General features: G+C 32.9%; 1 protein-coding gene across 3 annotated transcripts in view; it reads left to right on the forward strand.

Annotated features, from left to right (window-relative positions):
- Positions 1 to 23,825, forward strand: part of FSTL5 (follistatin like 5) — a 768,518-nt gene that overhangs the window by 118,901 nt on the left and 625,792 nt on the right. For 2 of the 3 annotated variants that reach the window (XM_019441101.2, XM_053901160.1), the window contains exon 3: positions 10,464 to 10,497. In XM_019441101.2, coding sequence (XP_019296646.2) covers positions 10,464 to 10,497 — 34 coding nt within the window. The remainder of the gene's footprint in view (positions 1 to 10,463; positions 10,498 to 23,825) is intronic. The other variant, XM_053901159.1, reaches the window with a different exon arrangement.

Raw genomic sequence — 23,825 nt, forward strand, 5'->3', positions numbered from 1 at the left:
ATCTTCACTAAGACTTCATTTCCATGTCAAAATCGTTAATTAGTGATTTATATATCTATTTATTCCAAATACTTTAATTAGTGATTTCTGTTAGGAAAATCATCATTATTTTTCACACTTCAAAAGCACACTGTGAAAACTGTTATAATAATTGGCGTGTTTATTTAATTTATATGGCTCTTTACCAAATAGCTTTAGCTATAATACTTAAGTAGTCACAAATATTCTTCTGAAAATAGGAGAGAAGTTTCTTGAATATATTTTTATATAATACTCATGTATAAAGAAGTATGTAGGTGAGCTATGTTTACCTCTTCACTGTTTCTCCAAAAAGATTAAATATTTTACAGTTCTGTGCCTTTGCACTGCCTAATACTCTTTTCCCCATCGAATTATTTTACTACTCTTTAATTCTTAGCTCAAGCAACAATTTTCACTGTGAATTCTCCCTTTGCTTCATACTCAGCATAGACATTTTCTCCTCCCATTCTTGTTTCCACACTATCCTATAAATTCTTTATTTTTTTCATTCTATAAATTATTTATCATTGTTTATAATTAATAGCTATCAGTCTCTCCAGACAGAATGTAAACTTATGAGATCGGAAATTTATGTTATCCATACTTCACACCTATCTCATAGTATATATATTCTAAACAAAACTTCATTCAAGGGGTGAGTAGTTTAATATGCTAATACCTTATTAAAGTGGTAACAAAATCATAACATTAATAATTTCTAATTATATTTTGAATTTCTTCACACAATAATGCGATAAATGGATAAAGCCAGTTAGAATGTATATTATCAATTTAAAAAATGTAATCTCCTCCATTCTCTTTTTAGAAAAAAATGATCTATGTTTTAAAAATTAAATAGGTATGTCTTTTAAAAGTTTCCATATTTATGCTGGATATCCTTCGCAATGAAATATTGTCTACAATACAGAATTAAAATTGTCAAACATACTTAATTTTAGATATATTTTCTTTCCATTTCAAATTTATAGCTCCAAAACAGTGGCCCATCAACATAATATTAATTTTAGATTTTCCCCATATTTCAACTCGAAGTCTAATAGTGTAAAACAATGATGCTATAAAAAGGGACTGCAGAATCATCATTTTTATTTTAATATTATAGGTTAAGTTAAATAACATTTTTTCCTCCTAGAAATGTTTAAATTCTCAAATCTTTATTCCCGTAAAATAAAGTAAATAATTTTATACTTTGTATAGAAAGGAGTACATATATATGTGTGCACCATGTGTGGACTTTTAAGTGAGTAATTTCTTTTTTGATTATTTTAATCACCTACTATCCTTGTGAGTCTTTGCATTATTTTCTATATAATCTTTCTCACTACCTAATTCCTCATTTCTACAGGCTATTTTTTCTGCCCTAAATGCCCATAATGCCTTCATCTAGTTAAATCCTGATCATCTTTTAAGATCCAGTTTGTTTATGTTTTTCATGAGTACATGAACCAAAGATGTCTTTTGTGACACATTGTGAGAATTCTTATTACTTGTATTTGGCATATTATGTAGTGATAGTTTATGCATATGTCATATCCATTTAACTTGAATACACATACTCTTGTTAAAAACAGACAAAAATATTTCTAATGTTTACATTAGATTTAAACCATGAATATAATTATATATTTTTATAATAATTGATTTTATGTTAAATGTAAATACAAATACATTTCCATCATGAACTTCTAAATTTAATATTTAAAAGTTCAGTATGTATGTAACAAAAGGATAATACAAATATTATTAAATATGGATTTGATTTATAAGTAAATTCAGTTCTAGTTTGATTTTTTTCAAGTCCTGTGCATGTGTCTTGTTACCTAGCTTATGACTTTAGAATTGAAAGTAATATTGAGGATATCTATCAATCCAATAACAAGTTTTTTTTTAATCTTTTTCTTACTTAAAATCACATAAACATATCAAATATAATATGAATTGGCAATAATAAGCGCTATAATTTTGATATTGGAATAAATGACTTTACACCAATGTATTAAGTCAAGAAAGAAGCAGATCTATATTAACAATGTGTAGCTTTTCCAGGTCATGTTTTGAATATCTATATATATACCTGTATCTATACCTATCCATATAAATCTATAAATCTTATAGCATATATTTCTGATCAAATGTTTTGTATGCTATATTTTAGATTTTATATATATATATATATATGTCTTTAAAACATAAGCAAGTTACTTTGACTCCTTCATGAAACGTTGAAGCCTACTAGTTGGCCAATTTTATCATCCCATTGTGCATTTACCATGAGACACTATTTGCTATCTTGCAGTCTTACCATGCACTCTCATAGTTTCTTAACTTTGTTCAAGCTATGTTTTCTGATAGGATCTTCTTCCCATTGCTGTAGAGATGAACTACTTATTCTTACAATCTCATCTGCTCTCTGTATTTCCCAGTTTTCTGCATTCTCAAAACTTCCTTTCATCTAAGTTAAAAAGAAGACATTGTTCCCTTGACTGTGCTCTCAAGATTTTACATACATTTCCACTCTTGAATGTCACATTTTATTTTACGTATTTCTTGAGCGTGTGTCTGTCCTGCCAACAGTTTGTGAAATTCAAGTGTTCAGAGACTCTGTTAGGAATAGTGCCCACTCTTCTGCAGATACTCTTCTAAATACTGTGGCTAAACCAGTTAAGACTGCAAAGTCCCTTTTGCTCAGGGAATATACATTCCAGTAAAGGGAACATAAAATGAACAAATAAATACATATTCCAGGAAGTAGCAACTTTTGTGTGAAATGGATAAAAATTAAGAAAAGCAGCTAGTAGTGGGGGTGCTGTTTTAGAGTGGTGAAGGTTGAGGCTTGTTGAGGAGGTGATATTGGATCAAGAACATTATTCAAATTCTAAGGGGAAGTATTTTAAATAAACGATCCTAAAATTGATTAAACTAAGCAAGACTGAAAATTTGCCATTGAAGTTTACCAAAAATAGGTCTGTATCTCCAAGATTTAGGAAGCCTGATATACTGCATTTTCATTGCCAGTAGTTCTTATTTTCGAGACATTTTATAATTAAATTGCCACCAGCAAAATAAGTTTTTAAGAAAGTGTGTGCATATGTGTATGTGTGTGTGAACATGTGTGTGTATATGTGCATTGAAAGCCTGAAGGAGGGAGCTCCTGTGTTCATGGGTATGCATGTGTCATAATAGAAGAGATTTGCGACAAGATTGTGGTGGAGTGGTTCGGCTGAAAGTGTCCTATTCTTGGCTTACATGAAATTAATATTGCTTATTATTAAATATTAATATTACTTAATAGCTCTAACATAAAAAACTTTAATATTTTACATTTTAACCACCTAGCACATGGAAATGTTAAATATATATATTGAACATGAGTAATCTACTGCACATCAACATTTCACGACTTTTATTTGGTGGTCTTTGGTAAGCAATAATTGTGTCAAAGAGAAGGGAAGAATCCTGAGAAGAAATTTAAACTAGGCAGCTATCTAAAACTAATAATGTTTACCGTTATGTTTGTTTGCCACCAAAATTTATATTTGTGTATCCTTTCTCTCCATCCATTGACTATTTTCACTGTCAGGGTCTATTAGTCTTTAGTCTTAAGTTTAAAATTATATACATTTACCTGAGTTTCTATACAATTAATGTATGTGTGTACATATACATGTATATACAATATAAGTTGTGGCAAGTATTTCTTCTTTTAATGTTTATTTTATTTTTGAGACGGAGAGAGAGACAGAGTGTGAGTGGGGGAGAGGCAGTGAGAGAGGGAGATACAGGATCTGAAGTAGGCTCTAGGCTCTGAGCTGTCAGCACAGAGCCCAACGTGGAGCTTGAACTCACAAACCGCAAGATCATGACCTGAGCCAAAGCGCTTAACCTACTGAGCAACCCAGGTGCCCCTGTAGCAAATATTTCTAATCACATTTTATGCAATGCTGTATGTTAGACTATATATATATATATATATATATATATATATATATAATGATTCAGCTTTGGTGAATGTTGACAATCTATTTGCTTCAATAACAAGTGTGGATCATATGTATTGAGAGCAAGATTACTTTAACCAGGACATATCACTTCTGGGTGCTTGAGATTTATTTGTTTCTTTTGTTAATATTTAAGTTTTAAGGTTCATTATGGACTTGATTAAATATGCCAGTAAAACTATTCAGTACATTTGACTTTTCTTAAATCTCATGACACAAGTGGTTTCTTTTTTGTTTGTTTGTTTTGCGTTTTTTTTTTTTTTCAGTATGTGATTAACCTAAACACAGTTTGAGTGTTCTTTATTATACACTTTAGGCAATGAAAAACAAATAAAGACAAAAAGACCATTTTCCCACCATGAATTAAAGAAAGTCTGTAGTCTCTCGGAAAGTCTATAGTTTTCTCAGGAAAAACAGTAGCAACCTAGAGATCCTTTCTCACTATTGCAAGGGGAAAATGCTGCATTTTACGTACTTGATGTTCCTTACTTCCTTCATGTAGTATAGACATTATTTTTCTGTATATTCAAAAGAAAGACTAAGTATACCTCTTTAAGGGACCAGGTCTATTGAACCTGTACTTGCTTCATTCTTATATCCCTCTTTGTGAAGAAAAGCCTGTGGGATGACCAAAAAGCACTTCATTAGTCTCATTAATCTACAATATGCATATGCAAATTGAAAATAAGAGTATCATGGGTATTATTTGAATGAGGTTCATGTATTTTTTTTTAATGCTTAATTATTTTGACAGAGAGAGAGACAGCACATGCGTGCTGGAGCTAGGGAGAGGCAGAGAGAAGGGGACTCATAGAATCCCAAGTAGTCTCCATGCTGTTAGTTCAAAGCCCAATGTGTCATGTTCTTTTTTTTTTTTAAGTGATTTAAGCTTTATATTATGGAGTGAGAGGACAATTCACTGTCTAATGTTTATAACAATGCTGTTATGATGGAAATGATTCACTTAGCATTTAGATGGTGTCTTCTCTTTCTAGAGAGCATGGACTTCTCAGTAAGAAAGAAGGAACCGGGTAAACTATGAAGATATTGTGGCCAAACATTTACTTTTAGTGCTTGATAAAGAGACATCAGCTTTTTATGTTATAGGCATCACGAGATGTTAGTAAATGACATTCTATAAATCCAAATACTAGATAAGAAATATTCTTAATAATATCTTATAGATTGAAGATATTATTCTGCCCTTAAATGGAACTAGTAACCTGTACATTAGTGTTATATGGCCATAGTCTTGTTTGCTTAGATACTTTAGAATCACAACATCTCATTTTAAAAATTATTGTGTACCCCAACTGGACTTAATTTTATACTGGCTTAGCTAGTTCTATTTATTATGTTGTATCTTTTTATATTTAAGATATTATACAATCATGTGTTCTTTCTGAATCCATACTACTACCCAGATTGTCTTTGCCAATCTTTATCATACTGTCTGCAAGGATCTATTTACTCATTTCTACCATTAAGTTGGATTTCATGGAGTCTATTTATATAATTAATATAGCACTTTGGGATTCTTCCAAGAAACGGTGTAGTACAAAGTAAAACACAAATGGTTTGCTATTATTTAATTTTGATATGTTGCCAAAATATATTTCTTATTTTAAGACAAGATCAATTTATCAGAAAGTCTTTTGAAAGAATATTAAAATTGAGTTATGCCAAGGGATTGGCATTCTACCATTGCAGACGAGACTAAGTTTTCCTAATGTAAGAATGTTTTTCGAGTGTATCATGAGTCCAGGATAACAAATCTTTCTGATCTTTTAAGAGTTCTCACATAATTAAATAATCACATTTTTCTCCTTAATATTTATCCATTAAAAAATTAACATTTAAAACATGAAGTAATGGCATATGAAATAAAATTCTGGGAAGTATATTGTCAGGTGAACAAAGCAACATTTTAGTCATAGAAACAACTTGGACAGTTACTACTTTGAAAATCCTAAATAATGTTCATTAAGTCTCAACTGAGATGGTTCTAGATCAAGTCTTGCAGTGAATTAAGTAGTTTATCCTTATTTGATTCTTACTTTACAGCTTTATTAGTCTCAGTCCATTAAATTAATTTCTATTTTTTTCTTTAGATACATGCTTCTTAAACATTTCCAGTTTACAGAGTATTTAAGGCTATTTTCTTTGGTAATTTATAATATGTACAATTCTGTAAATAGAAAATTAGGTTTTCAGAAACAAATACAATAAGATATAATATCAGTGAGTATTAAGTCTGTTTGACTATAGTCAAAATAAGGCTAATATCAGTATCATGCAAACTTATGATGGCAAAACCCAATTAGGATTTTTACAGTACCAAGCTGTCCTACACACCTAGTCTCACAAAAAGCAGTGCATTTAAAAATCTTCTTTATCTCCTCAAATTACTGACAAATCAGCCTACTTCATCACTCAGCCAACTGCCCTTCTAATGGATAAAGAAAATAAATCCTCATAGATTAAAAATTTTAAATTAATCATATCAAACCTATAAACCTCTTGCATCTATGCCTGCACCTCTCTGTGCCCACCTGTTATATTGGAGAAACTGGTTCTCCTCCTATCTAAACGTCTCCACTCAAGTTCTGTGTCACATTCAATAACCTTATTATCAGTCATACCATCTCTCCCTTTTATCATAATCCTTTCCATTTCTACTATGTACCCCCCTCATTTACACATTCTCAATTCTCACTGATATAGATAATATAAAACTAAACATGAAACAAAGAGATGAACAAAAACAAACACAATACCTGCACAGATTTCACTTTACTCTCTAGCTACAAACCACCCGGGTCTTTCTTTCCTTGCTAGTTTCTTCCATTCCATTTTTACTGTTTCATACATTGCTTCCTTTGAAGTCAATGGTTACATCTATGTCACTTTTTCTAATGGGCATTGCCGTAGACATAATCATACTTGGTCTGTCAGAAGAAGTCTAGACTATTGAAAATTTACCCCTGTATAAGATATTCCCTGGGAGTCCATGATTCCACCTTTTTGTGTTTTTGTTTTTTCCTCCTATAATTTGTCCATTCTTCTATTCTCTTTTGTTGTTTAATTAAACTTTATATTTTTCTTATATTGTTTCCAGTACTCAATTCTAGCTCATTCAACTATACTATATGTTCTCCAGATGCAGTACTGATGATTTATACATAGGATGGTGGTTTCTAAATTTATATGTCTTGTTGACATATCTCTTATGAGTTCCAGACATTTTAACCATCTGCCTACTTTGTGTCCTCAGAGTTATATTTAAAGTAAAATAAAAGTCAGCATGTTCAAATATCAAATCCATGAAAAATTCAGGCTCTTCATCTCTTAAGAGATAAAGTAGATAAGGATTACTTTGAGCAACTAGAAGAATGGAGAGATGAGGAAGACGGAGATGAGAAAGATGGCCAAAGAAGTAAGGAAAAATCAGAAGTTCAGTTTTGGACGTGATAAGTGGGATGTTATTAGACATCCAAGTAGAGATGTCAAAAATACACGTATGAGGCTGAAGTTCAATGGAGAGAATTGGCTAGAGATATAAATTTGAGAGTCGTTAGGAAAAGGATGGTGGTTAAGGCCATAAGAACAGATAAGATCACCAAAGAAGTGAGATGTGTATGGGAAAAGGTAAGGGTTCAATATCTCCAAACCTAGTATTTAGAAATTGAGGGGATGAGGAGGAATCAGTAAAGGAGATGCAAAAGGGGTGGTCAGACAAGAGAAAAATTCACAGAGTGAGACAGTATCAGAAATCAAGTGAAGAAGGAATAGAAATCCTTCTCATGACTCAGATCCTTGAAATCACCCTCATCTATTCTATATCTCACACCCCAAATTTATTCTGTCAGGAAATCTTGACAGTTACAACTGATATTTCAACTCCACTGTTATCACACTGTTTTATGCCATTATCACTTCCCATCTGGATTACTGTGATACCCTTCCACCTGGTCCGTCTAATTTTGTCCTTGCCCTGTTTAACCTATTTTAGTAGCCAGAATGATTCTACTTAAATGCAATTAAGATAATGTTACTCTTCTGTGAAGAAACTTCTGATTGTTTTCTCAACTATCTCAGTGTAAGAGCCAAAGATCTAACAAGTGCCCAGGTGCTAATCTAACTGACCCCTATTAGCTCCCTTATTGTATTTTCTACTAAATTCCCCTTACTCAGTCTAGTTTATTCACACTGGTCTCCTTGGTAGCTTTGACAATGCCAAGAATTTCTGTACCTCAGGAAATGTACCGTTGTTTTTCTCCCCTAGAATATATTTTCCCCAGATAAATGCTTGGAATAATATCCTCTCATTTCACTCAAAATTTTGTTCAAAAGTCATTTTATCAGTTGATGGACATTTTGGCTCTTCCATAATTTGGCTATTATTGTTAATGCTGCTATAAGCATGTGTCTCTTCGAATCAGTATTTTGTATCCTTTGGGCAAATATCTGGTAGTGTAATTGCTGGGTCATAGGGTAGTTCTATTTTTAACTTTTTGAGGAATTGCCATACTGTTTTCCAGAGTGACTCTTGCCATTTATAATGATGTGAATGGAGCTAGAGTTATTATGCTAAGCAAAATAAGTCAATCAGAGGAAGGCAATTACCAAATGATTTCACTCATATGTGGAATTTCAGAAAGAAAACAGCTGGACATAGAGGAAAAGAAAAAAAAAAGGAGAGAGGGAGGCAAACTGTAAGAGAATCTTAACCATAGAGAACAAACCGAGGGTTGATGGAAGGGAGGTGGGTATGGGGATGGGTTAAATGAGTGGTGGGCATTAAGGAGGGCACTTACAGGGTGTAAGTGATGAAACACTAAATTCTACTCCCGAAACTAATATTACACTATGTGTTAACTAACTAAAATTTAAATAAAACTTGAAACATAAAAAAGACATTTTATCGTTGTAGACCTAGGTAAAATTGCAGTCACTTATTCTAAAACTACCTTCTATGATATATCTTTTTTCCTAAATAGAACTTATTAACATTTAAGCAGTATGTTACTTTAAGGACATTTTTTTTGTTTTATTTGTTTGTTTCGTTTTGTTTTGTTTCTGTTTTGTTCATCCTTTGTAGACTTGTCACCTAAAGCAGTGTCTGGCACATGAAAGCAATCTATACATATTTATTCAAAGAACGAATGACTCAATGAATGAAAGAATCAATGGAATCAAAGGAGGAGAGAGGACAGAGAGATTATTTTTCATTAACAAATACCTCTTTGGAGAATTTACGCTTGCTTATCTTATATTATGAAAGAATAATGTATTTTTAAATCAAGTAATTAAAATTTAAATTTTAGTTTAAATGAACAACAGATATTCTAAATTAAAAATAAACCTGAAGTAGAAAAAAATCAATTAGCAAAAAACAGTACAGAATTCAAAAACAAAGGCTGGATAAATTAGGCAAAGAGAAATAGCACATAAAGTATTAAAGTCTAATAGAATCATACATTGGATAAGGATATTCCATAAAAATACATTTGTCAATATGCATTTTTGTTCTCAAATCTGACTCTGGGATTAATACCTGCCACAAAATAAATTCTTAATATTTTTCATTATTTTCATAAATTTTACCAAAATTTATTGACATTGAGACATTTCTGAAGTATGTGTATCTATATCTATCTCTATAACTATATCTATATCTATCTATAATTTTAATTAGAAATTTATTTCAAAATTATTTTTAGTGTGAGGCCCTGAAACTTTTAGACAGAGTAAACTGTGCTTGAATATTAATTGACAAGTTATAGAGGGCACAATTTCTACTTAAAAACTTGAAAGCAAGCTAATTCTTTTGGGGTTGCCTGGTAACTAATAAGGAGTATGTCAAATTGAAAGACAGGTCTGACTGAAGCAGCCTTTGAATAAATAATAGAATTGTTGTCAACTTTAGCCTTAGAGAAGTGAGGCAGGGACCAATTCTAAGTTAAACTGAAGAAAAGACAGTTGAAATGTCTTTTGTGTTTTTTTACTGAATTGTCCACTGTTTGCCCTTAAACATTTTTCCTCACCACCAATTTGTGATTAATGTGGAGACATTAATAGAAAATTCTGAAGATATCATTCAATATCTGTTGAAATTAAATGAAAATGCCCTGAGGCATTTGAGAGTCATCATTACTTATTATTCATTACCATTTACTTTTTTATAAATCCATATTAATACAATGTATCAGTTTCTTAAAGAAATATATGGACACTAAGAATGATTACTGCTCTGATAAAAGATTTGACATAAGTGGCTTTTAAGGTGAGAATTGTGTTACAATGACTCTAGGGTATACGTACAACAAAATACCTGGACAAGTCTTTAGTTACAATGATATGCTGTATCAAGCTGTTGATCACATACTCACAGATTTTGACCTATTTCTGTTTTAATTCCAGCAGGAAAAGAGTCAAGAAAGTTCAAGAATCAAAGGTAAGAAATGGCTGTTTTAAGATCATAGTTTCATAAATTCACGTGAGTATAGAAGAAAAAAAAATCATGCAGCTTTGGACATAGTTAAAAATGAGGAAACAATAAGAATTCAAAATCTTCAATGTGGTTTTAAGGGCATTGTGAGCCCTGTGGAAATTCTACAAGGTCACTGGGGATCCTCTGTTGAGGTTTCCTTTTTTTCATACTGTGCTGTTGGGAACTTCAACCTAATTTTCTGTTAGTTTTCTGAATTGTTCTCCTGGAGTTCCTCCATCAGACATTGTCCAGAAGAGCTGGTGTTCTGTTACATCTATGATTCACCAGATAAACTTTACAAAATATGTCTCATGGAAGATCTATTAAATCACTGGTATCTTATTTTATTTTCTACGAAAAAAGCAAGAACATATTTATATATTAAAAGTTGGCGGTAGCTTTTAGTATGGTGTGGTCAACTCTAGATAGACATAGGGAAACTCTTTTCCCCACAATGACACTCTTATGTTTTGATGTTTGTTTACTTGTTGAGATAATCAATTACTCTAGGTAGATTGTAGTTCTTCAGCAAAAGGTTGCCATTCGCTTGTGTATGCAGATCATAATAATGAATCTTAACTGATTTTTCCTGGGTTAATTCTTCCAGCCTCTCCATTCAGGTGCTGGTCCTTCTTATTGCACAATTTGGACATCCTCACTCACCAATCCCTTTCCAGTAGGCATTTAGTCACAAGCCTGACTATGGGCTGAAGTACTGTTTTCCTGTTTCCTTCTACCCTTTTTGCATAGGAAGATAGGTTTGTTTTTATTTTACTTTTTCTTGGAGTTCTACAAAACCAAAACTAACATCAAAACCAAAAACCAAAACCAAAACCAAAAACCGTGAAGTTACCAAGTATACATGTACTTCTAAAATGATGAAGGGGAAATTATTTTTCTGAGGGTCTCTAAATCGACAATATCAACCTTGCTTACTAATAAATCCAAATAGAATATTCTCTGCACACTTCCCTGCAAGCAATTGAATTACTCAATTTGTTTTCCGTGTTTGGTCATCTGTGTGTGTCTGCATTCCTAAAGAATATGAAAAGGTATACTTTTTTTTTTATTTTGCTAGGTATGTTTTATTCAAATGAATTATGGAAGACGGCCCTTCCAGGGATTCCCAAACTATTTGTGTTCTTTTTCAGCAAACTGAAGTATGTCTTGTTATTTTATATGTGAAATTATTACACTTATTTATCCTCAAAGCACTCATATTAACTCAAAGTTTCATACTTTTGTGTTACAAAGGGGAATTTCTATTCCAAGATGTGCTGTATGATGTGCATTTAAATGATATGTGCATTTTAAGCATATTGAGTACACATCTTACTTCTCGTGAAGGGTCCCAGTGTTTCAAGTTAAACTTAAATCATATTTATAATTCTGTTATAGTTGAAATAAGTTTAGTATAGCTTTCTTCTTGATAACTTATTGTCTTGGGATATATAAATCCTATCATCTGAAGTAGTAGAAATTATATTTTTTCTACTAGTACCTAGTAACATGTTTTCTTTTATAATGTAATAAAATTTCAAGATGATGTTTGCCACTTCTTTAACTGTTATTGGCTGACACATGGTTCAGAACTCTCACATTATGGCTTGTAGGCTACTGAGTTGTAAGTAAACCAGAGACATACTGTTTTGTTGGGACCTGTTGCCTAACTCTACTTAGAATTCAATATTTTTCTTGACTATTTATGGGAATCATCTTGAAATGTTTTTTTTTTTTTTTACTGGAAATTACAAATGGCATGAAAATGTCTTTAAAGTTTAATATTAAGAAAAAAAGAATTGAATAAAACAAATAGTTTACATATTGATAGATGAGAAAAATTCTAAAAATCAAATATTGTACATATTTTGGTAACTATTGAAATGTGAGTTATGTTCTCTTGACGTTAGTAATCAATTGTAACATCTAATTCCCTAGACTTCCTGACTAATTGGTATTCTTATTCATTAGGACATGTTTATTATATAGTCAGGAATATATGCAGGGGAAGTCTTTAACCTTTTAATTTTCTGCATTCTGTACTTATTCTTGCTTATGACAAAAATTCCATCCTCATTATACCAGTGACCTGAAGTCACATAAATTCACAAAGCAGTCCAGTGAAAATCAATCAGTCTTTCCTCTGTACATGGAAATATATATTGAAATGTTTGGAAACTTGCAACTCTAACCCTGATTAATTATTTGATACACATGCTCTTATTCTAATATTATTTTGAAATACCATAGAATCCAATATGTACATATTCTAAAATTATATTTATATGAATTCAATTGACAAAATGAATTTGGGTTCAATAGTATACCATTGGATTCTCAATTGATTTCCACATTAAGATTGCGTATGTTGTCAAATGAATTAGGGCTTAAGCTCTAGTTAGTACACAATTTTGAGGTTTACAATTATGTAAGATATCCTTTCTTAACGTTCCATTGACAAGGATAGCAGGATCATCGTATTAACAGGTGTAAAAGAATGATCAACTCTTTGGGAAGCCGTATTTCACACTGCTCTCCAGTGACATTACAAGTACATTAGGATAGGATATATTATGTGTTTAAAATTCATTAAGAATTTGAGGGGTGCCTGAGTGGCTCAGTCAGTTAAACGTTCCACTCTTGATTTTGGCCCAGGTCATGATTTCATGGTTGGTGAGACCAAGCCCCACATTGGGCTCTGTGCTGACAGTGCAAAGCTTGCTTTGATTCTCTCTCCCTCCCCTTTCCCCATTTGTGCTGTCTCTGTCTCTCAAAATAAATAAACTTTAAAAAATCCATTAGGAAATTGATAAATATTGTTAGGAAATAATTTCCTTTGAAGAATAGTTCATTACAATACAAGGGGAATAAATCAGTTGTCCTCTTCCAATATTTCTCAGGGGAGTATTTTAATTTGTGATTTGCTTATTCATTTATATTTAAGAGCCTCTCTCTAGACTTCTCAGTGATAAAACAGTAACTGTTTGTGACAAAAAATTAAATGATTCTTCCTTTACAAAAAGCATAAAACTTCTGTCAACTTAATTGAGCTTTGAATTTTCCAAAAATAATTTAAAATACTTAACTACAATCAGAAGGACAATATCACTATGGAAAGTTTACATATGGTTATGCTGTAGTATGTTCCTGAGTATGTGCTTGATCTTCTGTTATTAAAAGTATGTTTGTCCATTCACCAAAAAGATTCAGTTCTTTTTTTTTTTATTTTTTTAATATGAAATTTATTGTCAAATTGGTTTCCATACAACACCCAGTGCTCAGCCCAACAGGTGCCTTCCTCAATACCCATCACCCACCCTTTCCTCCCTCCCACCCCCCATCAACCCTCAGTTTGCTCTCAGTTTTTAAGAGTCTCTTATGGTTTGGCTCCCTCCCTCTCTAACCTCTTTTTTTTTCCTTCCCCTCCCCCCATGGTCTTCTGTTAAGTTTCTCATGATCCACATAAGAGTGAAAACATATGGTATCTGTCTTTCTCTGTATGGCTTATTTCACTTAGCATCACACTCTCCAGTTCCATCCACGTTGCTACAAAAAGGCCATATTTCCTTCTTTCTCATTGCCACGTAATATTCCATTATGTATATAAACCACAATTTCTTTATCCATTCATCAGTTGATGGACCTTTAGGCCCTTTCCATAATTTGGCTATTGTTGAAAGTGGTGCTATAAACATTGGGGTACAAGTGCCCCTCTGCACCAGCACTCCTGCATCCCTTGGGTCAATTCCTAGCAGTGCTATTGCTGGGTCATAGGGTAGATCTATTTTTAATTTTTTGAGGAAACTCCATACTGTTTTCCAGAGCGGTTGCATTCCCACCAACAGTGCACATCCTCACCAGCATCTATAGTCTCCTGATTTGTTCATTTTAGCCACCCTGACTAACATGAGGTGATATCTGAGTGCGGTCTGATTTGTATTTCCCTGATGAGGAGCGACGTTGAGCATCTTTTCATGTGCCATCAAAATCCTAGAGGAAAAAGCAGGAAAAAACTCTCTAACCTCAGCCTCAGCAATTTCTTACTTTACACATCTCCAGAGGCAAGGGAATTAAAAGCAAAAATGAACTATTGGGACCTCATGAAGATAAAAAGCTTCTGCACTGCAAAGGAAACAGTCAACAAAACTAAAAGGCAACCAGTGGAATGGGAAAAGATATTTGCAAATGACATATCAAACAAAGGGCTAGTATCCAAAATCTATAAAGAACTCACCAAACTCCACACCAAGAAACAAATAATCCAGTGAAGAAATAAGCAGAAAACATGAATAGACACTTCTCTAAAGAAGACATCCAGATGGCCAACAGGCACATGAAAAGATTCAGTTCTTTTATCATGCATTTTTCCTTCCTCCCTTTTCAAGTGGAAACTTTTAGCTCTTATCATTCAGAAGTGATAAAAATAAAGTATACCCACTTTCATTGCTAGTTATATGTTGGGGGACACTGAGGACTAAAGTTGGTTCCTTAAGAGTCACTTACATGGCATCTATTTCTTCATTAAAAAAAAATTTAATGTTTATTTATTTTTGAGAGAGAGAGCGAGACAGAGAATGCTAGCGGGGGAGGAGCAGAGAGCAAGAGGTAGACACAGAATCTGAAGCAGGCTCTAGGCTCTGAGCTATCAGCACAGAGCCCAATGTGGGGCTCAGACTCAGAAACTGTGAGGTCATGACCCAAGTCGAAGTCAGACACTTAACCAACTGCGCCACCCAGGAGCCCTAACATCTATCTTTTCTTAAATATCTAATAGATGTCAGAGATTGGATTGAGCTTTTTACAGGTATTATCTCGTTTTAATCCTCAAACACATTACTAGGTGAGATTTAGGATTCCAACATGACAGCATTTGGAGAAAGCACATCTAAAGTAAATAATTCAGAAAACTATTATCATTTTGTTCTATTTTTAAATGGGTCACATTTTATTTAACCAGTACCAATTATACATTAAACACATTTAGCGTGCTGTTATTAGTGATGCTTTTTTACATTTTCATGGATTTGATACATATGATTTTTATTATTTATGTATTATTTTTCTTTAATGGTATGGTGTTACAAATATTCCCCTACTGCTAATTTGTATAAATACTGCTCAGGGCTTTGTAACTTTAAGAAAAATTTGATAGTGATACATGTGGCATAGTAATGTCCTAAGGGACAGAGGAAAGAATTGTGCCAGCTTGTTCAATAAATATTTGTGATCTTTGACTAGTGACTTAATCCTCCAGAAGTAGTTCATTTTTTCTAGTTAATATTAACATAACATACTCCATGATATCAATAGTCATTTTATATGTATGAAAGTCTAAGGCTTATACTTCTATAAAAATATTGGACAATGCTATTATTAAAAACACTTATCTCTTGAAACTCCATAAATCTCCATAGGTTCTATATGGCAAGTATTATGTCATAGATATTTGACTATGAGAGAAATGTAAGCTGCACAATTGTTCTCCCTAGATACACACATTCGTACATGCAGTGAACAATAAAGACAGTGTTATGTTAAGACCATACCTAATGAAATTTAAGGTGTGTGTTTGGGGGTGCTTGGGTGGCTCAGTTGGTTAAGTGTCTGACTCTTGGTTTCGGTTCAGGTTTGTGGATTCAAACCCCATATCACACTCCGTGTTGACAGCACAGGGCCTACTTGGGATTCTCTCCCTCTCCCTTTCTCTCTGCCCCTCCCCTGCTTGGGCTTTCTCTCTCTCAAAATAAATAAATAGACTTAAAAAAAAAAAAAGGTGTATGTTTGGGACAATAAATACTATGGAACCTGTAGTCTTTACACACAAGCCCATACACACACACAAGTCATACATGCTGTTTACTTTTATGCAACTATGTATTCAGATTATTTTATTTCCTACAGCACAAAATTGCCAGTCCAGAGCACTGAAATGATGTGATACGTACAGGGGTAGATATATATATATATATATATATATATATATATATATATATCCATCCATATATAGATATCCATAATACAGTATATATATATACACACATATATATATATGTATGTATATATATCCATCCATATATAGATATCCATATACAGTATATATATATACACACATATATACTTATATATATAATATATATAATTTATCTCTATATATTATATACATACATATACATTATATATGTATGTAATATTGAATTGGAATGCTAATAAACTTCTAATCTGGGTTGCCTGAATATTCAGAGCTCTTTTCACTAGAATAATCTCACAGAGTCACTGAGGTTAGCTCACTTCCTTAATATCAGGTAACTAGTCAGAAACAGTTATTGGATATGGATAGACCTTCAAATTTGTATTCCTGAAAGCCACTGGACACATTACATTAATAAATGAAAATATTATGTAAAACTGAAAGATGGGAATTCATATACATGAGACCTTCATGAGACTCTTTGTCTAATTGTTGGATGTCTTTATGTTTAGAAAATAAAATATAGCCATACAATAAGTAATGCCTGAAATGGAGACTGTTACCATTATATGAAATTCAGAGTTGCTATATTTTTAATCAGTTACAATATAATACATAATGAATGCTAGGTATTTTGGTATTCAGTGTAGAAAGCTATTGCTGAGAAAAATAATTGCAAATTTTATGAAAACTGTGTTTTTTTTGTCTATCATATCCAAGTTATAATCCTTCAGAAGTTTAAGAATCTAAAAGACAAGAAAACTCAGGTCTAGAAAATGTCAACCAAAGGATTATTTTATTTGTTTTTGGCAAAACTATAATGTTGGATAAACTCTAGACAAGTGTACTTATGGAAGACTTGTGATAATAATTATTAAAAAAATAAATGTAAAAATATGTAAGGGAGCAATAATTTTTTTCTATATACGTAGTCATACCTCATTTTATTATACTTCATTTTGCACTTCACAAGATACTGTCTTGTCTCGTTTTTTTTTTTTTACAAATTAAAATTTATAGCAAGCCAGTGTTGAGCAAATCTTTTGGTACTGTTTTACCAACAGCATTTTCTCACTGTGAGTCACATTTTGGTAATTTTTACAATATGTCAAAATTTTTGTGCTTATTATATTTGTTATGGTGATCTGCAATCAGTTATTACAACCTATTGAAAGCTCAGATGATGGTAAGCACCTTTGAGTAACAAACTATTCTTTAATTAAGATACATACATTGCTTTTTCAGACATGCTATTGCACAGTTAATATACTACAGTATAGTGTAACATAACTTTTGAATGAACTGGGGAATTAAAAAATTAATTTCACTCACTTTATTGGGAGTATTTATTTGCTTTATTGCAGGTGGTCTGGAATCTAACCCCCAATATCTCTGAGGTGTGCTTGCCATTTTACAATATAGCAATTGCATTAATTAAAAATTGTATTTTGCTCTATTTATTTTATTAAAAAGTCACTTTTGAAATTAATTGGGGGAAAACATATTCTCATAAATGATTATTAATTACCTTGTTGCAAAATATCAATGTCACATATGCACTACTTTCTAGTGTATGATTGATTAGCATGCCTTAAATTACTAATATAAGCATCTCATTTATTTCAATGCATTTCACTTTAAACCTAACATAACAATAGGAGTATAAATGGATTGTTGAATGACAGATCAATTAAAAATTTAATTTCCAGTTTTTATGAACACATTGCCATACTTTTCTAATTCATTAGATGACATCTGTTCCATTTATGATTTTTTACTATGAAAAAAACTTGGTCAAAATTCTTTATATGAATGATGTTTTGTTGTAAGGTGAGTTTTGAAATAAAAATAATAATACATAAAAATAATAATACATAGATGTAAATTCTAGAAGCCATATACATAACTTCCAAACTGACAAACTGAAATAGCAATTTCAGTTCCAATGTATAACTCCATAGAAGAAAAAACAAATTTATAGGTGTATATTCACTATAAATAATCTAAAAGATGCCTCCAAATACCTTACTAAATAACTTTCAAGTACTATAGATTTCACTAAAAGTAAAAATTTCTTTCAGGGAATTAAGGTAATGCTCATTACCCAGTCTTTAAGAAATTCATTTGAGGTGGCTCAGTCGGTTAAGCGTCCGACTTCGGCTCAGGTCATGATCTCGCGGTCCGTGGGTTCGAGACCCGCGTTGGGCTCTGTGCTGACAGCCTGGAGCCTGTTTCAGATTCTGTGTCTCCCTCTCTCTGCCCCTCCCCCATTCATGCTCTGTCTCTCTCTGTCTCAAAAATAAATAAACGTTAAAAAAATTAAAAAAAAATTCATTTGACCAACTTGGTATAATTTTAAATGATCTCCGTGCATTTCCTCCTGCCACAACAATCAAGAAGACAAACCTCCTTCACTACATAATGTTATCATCAACCAAAAGATATTTCAAAAAACGTCTGATTCTATTTCTCATTTATGCCATGAATGGCTCAATTTGTATTATGCCAAACACATCGCCCCTTTCCCCTTCTGCACACACTCTCTAGTTTTCAAAAGGATAACAATAAATCATAAGGTCCAATAGATCATTTATTTTGATTTCAAGGTGATTAATTTTGCCACTCATTTTGTCCACCAGGAGGCAGTACTAACTAAAAGAAATCAAGGTATAATCCCTTTTTTGATGCTGGAAAAACACCCAGAACAACTGGATTTCTATTTTTTTTTTAAATAAAGAATAACTTAATGCTGCATGTAATATCAAATTAATATTGTTCAGGTTTTTCTTTACAGAACCCAATAGTTTGTATACCTGTACAGTAACATCTCAACATTGATCTTTCCTTCAATCACAAACTCAAAACATCTTTTTAAAAAATGTTTATTTATTTATTTTTAAGAGAGAGGGAGCATGAGCAGGGGAGAGGCAGAGAGATAGGGAGAGAGAAAATCCCAAGCAGACATCGTGCTCAGCAAGCCTGACACAGAGCTTGATCTCAAGAACCACAAGATGGTGACCTACACTCAAATCAAGAGTCTGATGCTTGACCGACTGAGCCACCCAAGCACCCCCAAAAATATATTTATTCTAGACTTTAGCAGAGCTAAATTTCCCTGAGGTTTTTTTTTTTTTTAATTCTATAGTCTGAACAGTTGAATGGCATGTTTCAAGAAAAGTGAAGTATTACTAACCAAAATGCATTGATTTAACTTGACTTCATTTATTTAACTTGATAAATCACTTCACTCAATTACAATGGTTAGCCTTCGTGACAGAGTAGTTTTTGAAATGGTTATGAACATTAATTTTGGGGGGAGAGTAAATCCTTATTTTATCTGCCAATGAAAAATTACATGGTCTATCACTTTCCGTTTATATTTTATGTCCTCAGTTTCTTTAACATGAAATTTGACTCTATTAAAAAGGCTATATTTGATAAGGATTTTAAAATGTGTATTTCTTCCTTCTTCCCATTTAATGAAATAATATTTCAGTATTTTGTAATTATTTCATGTTTTTAAATTCTGAAGGATAGAAATTTTATATAAAAATGAGTTGTTACTTTGTGATATACTCAGTGACTTCTGTGAGGAGAAGTAGACATACATTTCTTTGTCTAACTATAATAGATTAGTTAATTTAGAGTTTTACCTAATATGTTAAAAGCAAACGATTATAAGATACATTTTATAGTCTTAATTCATTAAATGGGTAATTTTTTTCAATTACTTCGATAATTAGATATAAAATAAACGTTTTTATTGGCAAATGCGTGTCATCGTACTAGAATTAATATAGTTTCTTAAATTCTTACTACATGGAATCCTTATCCATTAGATACTGGAAAATAAGGGAAAACTTTGGTCAAATATGCGTTGTGATACTGCAAAATTTTTACATAATCCTTTAGTGATGCTTATCTTGCTTCATTAAGCATTTTCATTGTATTTGATCAAGAATCCATTTTTCCCCATCACTCACCTTTTAAGAAAATAAGTCATACAGAGAAAGATACCATATGTTTTCACTCCTATGTGGATCCTGAGAAACTTAACAGAAGACCATGGGGGAGGGGAAGGAAAAAAAAAAGGTTAGAGAGGGAGGGAGCCAAAACATAAGAGACTCTTAAAAACTGAGAACAAACTGAGGGTTAATGGGGGGTGGGAGGGAGGGGAGGGTGGATGAGAGGCATTGAGGAGGGCACCTGCTGGGCTGAGCACTGGGTGTTGTATGGAAACCAATTTGACAATAAATTTCGTATTTAAAAAAAAAGAAAGATATTTTAACTCAGAGCACTAGAATTACAAGAACTGCATTCTGAAAACCACTGATTTTTTATAACACTTTTTAAGATACATCACAGGGTTTAGACTCAGTATAGTTAGGATCAGTTATTTATTACCCACTTTGAATTTTGTGTTCATCTGTAACATCAATATAACATATCACAAAGTGCTCTTTTAAGGATTAAATGAGGTAAATTATATGACTCTTTTGAGTAGAATGAAAAGCTCTTGTTTTATGTGAGTTCTTATTTGAGTATGTTTAAAAATTGTGATTATTTTGTAATACATTGGTGGTAGAAACATATTTATGAAAAAAAGTTTTAATTTCATAAAGTGTTAAGATGTCAGGACATGTTGATTTTACTTTGCTTCATTATTTTACATAATCTAAATTGTAATCCAAATACTTTCCAAACTTGAATATATTTGACCTACTGATATTAAATAGCCTTTAGGTGTCCTGTCATATTTATTCTTAGAAGAAAAATAAAGCACAGTTCAGTGGACAATGATTTGAACATAAACGTATATAGGAGATGTATTCTTTTTGAGGGGGGAAGTAGTGAGAATACTCTGAGAGTATGAACTTGATGTTGTAATGCCTTATATTCAAATATCAAGAAATTTATGAGAAATTTAAAACAAGAAAACCAAACCTAATTTAACGTATTGAATATAAGTTAACAACTACGACAGTTAAAAGTACTGTAGGGGCGCCTGGGTGGTTCAGTCAGTTAAGCATCAGAATTCAGCACAGGTCATGATCTCAGTCTGTGAGTTCGAGCCCCGTGTCAGGCTCTGTGCTGACAGCTCGGAGCCTGGAGCCTGCTTCAGATTCTGTGTCTCCCTCTCTCTCTGCCCCTCCCCTGCTCATGCTCTGTCTGAAAATAAATAAAAACATTAAAAAAAAAGTACTGTTATATGTTATATGTGAGAAATTTTGTGGTAGTGTTAGCTTGCCCGAAATTCAGAAAGGGAGAAGATATGATGCATTCACCTGCATCAGATAATAAAGCTTAGTTCAACAAGTGTTTATTAGTTATTTAAAAGTTACAAATGAGGTTAGTTGCCAGGGAAATTAAGATAAGGACAAAGTTTCCAACTCAAGGAGTCAGGTAATACTGGCTTTGAGCTTGGGAGATGGGAACTAGAGCAAATAGTCACACAAAAAGTGTGATAAATAATTTGGTAGAGAAAGGCCCAAGTGCTATACATGGAGGTACTAGGAGATCTAGGAATGGACATTTGGAAAAGGTTAGCCTTTTCTTTTTATAGAGAGACAAGATACTGTCTGGAAAAATGGGGATGAATAGGAGAGGCGAGGAATTAGGGAAATTATTCTAGGTCGTGAGTCATTGAAATATAAATGTTGACCTATTAATTCCAGGCTGATGAGAATTAGAAAAGAAATCAGAATGCAATGGAGAATTGATGCACAGAGTCATTTATAACTAGGAAAATATCACCAGCAAATTTGATGGCAGAACTTACACTAGTGTGAAGACGTGACCCGAGCTAGATAGAAGACTGGTATTGCTTAATAGGTACAGCATTGAGGGGCATCTAGGTGGCCCAGTTGATTGAGTGTCCGACTTCAGCTCAGGTCATGATCTCGCAATTGTGGGTTTGAGCCCTGCATCCAGCTCTGTGCTGACAGCTCGGAGCCTGGAGCCTGCTTTGCATTCTGTGTCTCCCTCTCTCTTTGCCCCTCCCTTGCTTGTGCTGTCTCTCTCTGTCTTCAAAAAATAAAATAAAACTTTAAAAAAATATGTACAGCATTGAGAAATATTAGGTACAAGCTAAGCAGTTTTCCAATTTGACAAATCACAGGTTTTTTTTCTTCTATCTTCTGAAATTGTTCCAATCTGTTTGCAACAAACAGAACAAAAACTAAGAACTGGTCGTGAAATCAGTTTTGTCTGCTGGTTTAGTATTCAGGCTCTAGAAATACAGTAAATTTCAATCCTGGCTTGAGCACTAAATATATAGCTGTGTGACTAATGGCAAATTATTTGGCTTCAGTGCACTAATGCCCTAATCTGTAAAATGTGGGTAATAATAGTTGTTTCTTGATAGGTTTGTTTTGATGGTTAATCAAGAACCATATACGATCTGAAATTTTACCCTCTTCACAAACTAACAAGTGAGGCTCACAGTTTCCTGGATGCTGGCAGAAGCTATGAGGCTCCTGTGTCAGAGACGAAGACCAATTTATTATATGTTACTCATGGTCAAACAGTAGCCAGACTAAAGCATTTGTGCAGGGCTAGGAGAAGAGGACTGGATGATGCCTGCAGGTGCCACCATTTACATTAGAGGAGAGGACCACTGCCCTCTCCCTCACCCAGCTCAGGAAACCCAAATATTTTATAATGAACAGGAAGCACACCTGACATTTGCTGCATTGAAAGACATTTTATTACACTTGATATTAAACATACCCGCCCCTTGCTTTAGAGGGAGACACTCTGTCTATCGCCTAAGAATATTCACTGTACAAAATACCTTAAAAGAAAGTCTGGAATAAAAAACAAAAACAACAACAAAATGAACCCAAAAAGTGTCTCTTCTTTCAAGATGTGCCGAAATTCAAAAGTCGTAGGGAAAATTGTCTTTTCGAGAAGTTAGAAGAGTAGGGGCTCAAAAAACCAACTGAATAAACATTTATAATTGCCACCATCACTGCCACCACCATCATGATCAGAGAGTATTTTCCCCCCCTGGTTATCCTCTGGGGTGCAAATGAATGTAGACCAGAGAAAATGCAGGGTTCTCTTGTCTACAGTCTCTGTTGATGTTTCATGGAAGGGGAGATGTTTCTGAATTTGCTTCTAAGATAAAATAAGTGTATATGCATACCGCAGATGGATAGATACACAGAGAAAAACGTTAATATATTTTCTCTTTATAAATGGTTAACCATGTTAATGCATGGTTATTTTAAAAGTCACACACATTCAGAGAGTTAAAAATAATTGCAGTAATTCGCAATTAACTGTGTAATTAATAAATGGCAGGCCCCTATATATATATACA

Source organism: Panthera pardus, unplaced genomic scaffold (assembly GCF_024362965.1).
Source record: "Panthera pardus isolate Hobbes unplaced genomic scaffold, ASM2436296v1 HiC_scaffold_13, whole genome shotgun sequence".
NCBI classification, from domain to species: Eukaryota; Metazoa; Chordata; class Mammalia; order Carnivora; family Felidae; genus Panthera; species Panthera pardus.